This window comes from Gregarina niphandrodes, assembly GCF_000223845.1.
Source record: "Gregarina niphandrodes unplaced genomic scaffold scaffold00001, whole genome shotgun sequence".
Classification (NCBI taxonomy): Eukaryota; Apicomplexa; class Conoidasida; order Eugregarinorida; family Gregarinidae; genus Gregarina; species Gregarina niphandrodes.
Genome location: NW_011645773.1, coordinates 144,634 through 146,958, shown reverse-complemented (window position 1 = coordinate 146,958; position 2,325 = coordinate 144,634). Strand labels below are relative to the sequence as shown.

The window sequence follows — 2,325 nt, the reverse complement described above, 5'->3', positions numbered from 1 at the left end:
GGGGTCAACAACAGGGTGACAACAACAGGGTGACAACAACAGGGTGACAACAACAGGGTGAACTACGTTCGTGTTTTGGCTCGTGTAATTTGACCGCCATCGGATCTGCTCAACAGCGCAGACAAGAGACGAGCTGCTCAGCAGCAGCGCGTGGCTTGAATCTGATTTGCGCCCGTTATATCATATCTGCCTTAATTTCCCCACGAATGCGCACACACGTGTGCACACACGTATGTTGCCAATGAAAGCCGCACCCTTAACGGTTCCACAAGAAATGACCGCCAGATGTTCAGCCTAAATATCATCAAATTCCCCGGTCTTCCCCTTCCCCAGACGGCAACAGGATCCTTCGGCGGCGTTTATTGGTATGTTCCACTACCAGAGATCTGTCTTGGCCCAGTGCCGTTGCTATGCAGTAGTAATTTTTGCTTTCATGGGAGAGGTTTATATAGCTTTCGGCAGCAACCTGCGCGAGGAGCACCGTCTGGAGGATTTGGAGTCGGGCGTCAGATTGGTTGGTAAGTTAGAGGAGTTGTCGTACGCTGCGTCGAGTCACCTGTATGAAACACGTGCAGCATACGGGAGTCATGGAGACTACCTGAATGCGGTGGTGCGATATTCCGTGGACCGGTCGGTGTGTACAGAGATTGGTTTGAGTACGTTGTTGCGGTCGCTGCAGAGCATTGAGCGGCAGGTGGGACGGACGACAGCGCAGGGGCGTAACCGGGACCGCGTGCTGGACGTGGATCTTGTGAGCGTGGTGGTGTCTCGCTCAGCCTCCTCCGTGGCCCTAGACCGCTTAGCCTCGGTTGCGGCTGGCGGGAAGATGGCGACGACCCGGCGGTTTTGCCTGCATTCCAATGGCGTGCCTGTGCATCTGGACCTGCCGCAGCTCCAGCTCCCGCACCCCCGCGCACACGAACGCCGCTTCGTCCTCCAGCCGCTACGGGACCTGACGGCTCAACGCATTATACGCACGCCCGACGGTCTCTGGGCCTCACCTTCCGAACTTCTACTAGCCATGGCCGACCGAGATCTGTCGGATGCACGCTACAGCCCCATCAAGCGTCTCTGGGCCACCACCAAGTTCGCCTACGCGCCGCAATCACCGTGCACTATGGGCATTCTCAACATCACCCCGGACTCCTTCTCGGAAGCCGATCCACTCGTCGCCTCCGACACACCAGCCTCCCAACCACGCGTCGACCTGGTCAAGACCGAGGCGAGACTCCGTCGTCTGCACGCACAACATTTCGACGTCATCGACGTCGGCTTCGAAAGCACACGACCCAACCAACCCCTTATCTCTTCCGAAACTGAACTGCTACGACTCGAAGCCGCCGCCCGCCTACTGTTCCACACCGCCACTGAACTGCAGAAGCCACTCTCCATCGACACTCGAAGGCCCGCTGTGTTCAAACGCGCTCTGGAACTCGCCCAATTATGCGCCGCCGCCGCCGCCGCCGGAGATAGCGCCCAAAGTGAAAACAGCGCCCGGAGAGAATACAGCGCCGAAGACACTACGACAGATACCGTGAAGATTACCGAGGACACCCGCGCGTCCCGACACTTTTGCGGCACCTGGAACAACGTCACCGGAACCCAGATTTCCGACGAAGACATCAAGTGGTGCGTTGCCCAACACGTAACGTATATTTGCGCTCATTGGGAAGCATTCGATGGCGTAACAAACGCGCGAGGAGAGCTCTGCGATTGCCCTTGGTCTACTGCAATGAATGAGTCTACTGAAATGAACGAGCCTGAGAATGATAATACTCCGCAACCATTGGCGGTCTCTGTCATGTCTCCTCATGGTACCCCTGTCACCGTGACGCCCCCCAGTGCGATTTTGGCTGACGAGCTCGCAGGCCGGACTACCGCGTCGCCAACCTCGGTCAAAGGACGTTGTAGCATACCCACTCCGTGCAAACACGTCACGGACCAAATTGAACGCATTAGAGAGACTTTGAACCAGTTCGTCTCCAGGTGGTTCAGACAAGGCGGCTTACGGTGGCGCTTAGTCATTGACCCAGGCCTCGGATTCGGCATAGACAAGCGCGTCAGCCAAGCTCTCCTGCATACTAGTCAAGACCTGTTCAGCGACCATATCCTGTTATTAGGCTTCAGCAAAAAAAGGTACTCTCTGCCCTCTCACTCCCCTTTCTCTGCCCTCTCACTCCCCTTTCTCTGCCCTTTCACTCCCCTTTCTCTGCCCTGTCACTCCCCTTTCTCTGCCCTCTCACTCCCCTTTCTCTGCCCTGTCACTCCCCTTTCTCTGCCCTGTCACTCCCCTTTCTCTGCCCTGTCACTCCCCTTTCTCTGCCC

General features: G+C 56.9%; 1 protein-coding gene across 1 annotated transcript; it reads left to right on the top strand.

Annotated features, from left to right (window-relative positions):
* Positions 1–433: 433 nt before the first annotated feature.
* Positions 434–2,136, top strand: GNI_003180 (dihydropteroate synthase; the record flags this gene model as incomplete). The annotated part of the gene is made up of 1 exon (XM_011130201.1): positions 434–2,136. A coding segment is annotated over one exon (1,703 nt), but the record flags the coding sequence as incomplete, so codon positions are not given.
* Between the last annotated feature and the right edge of the window lie 189 nt (positions 2,137–2,325).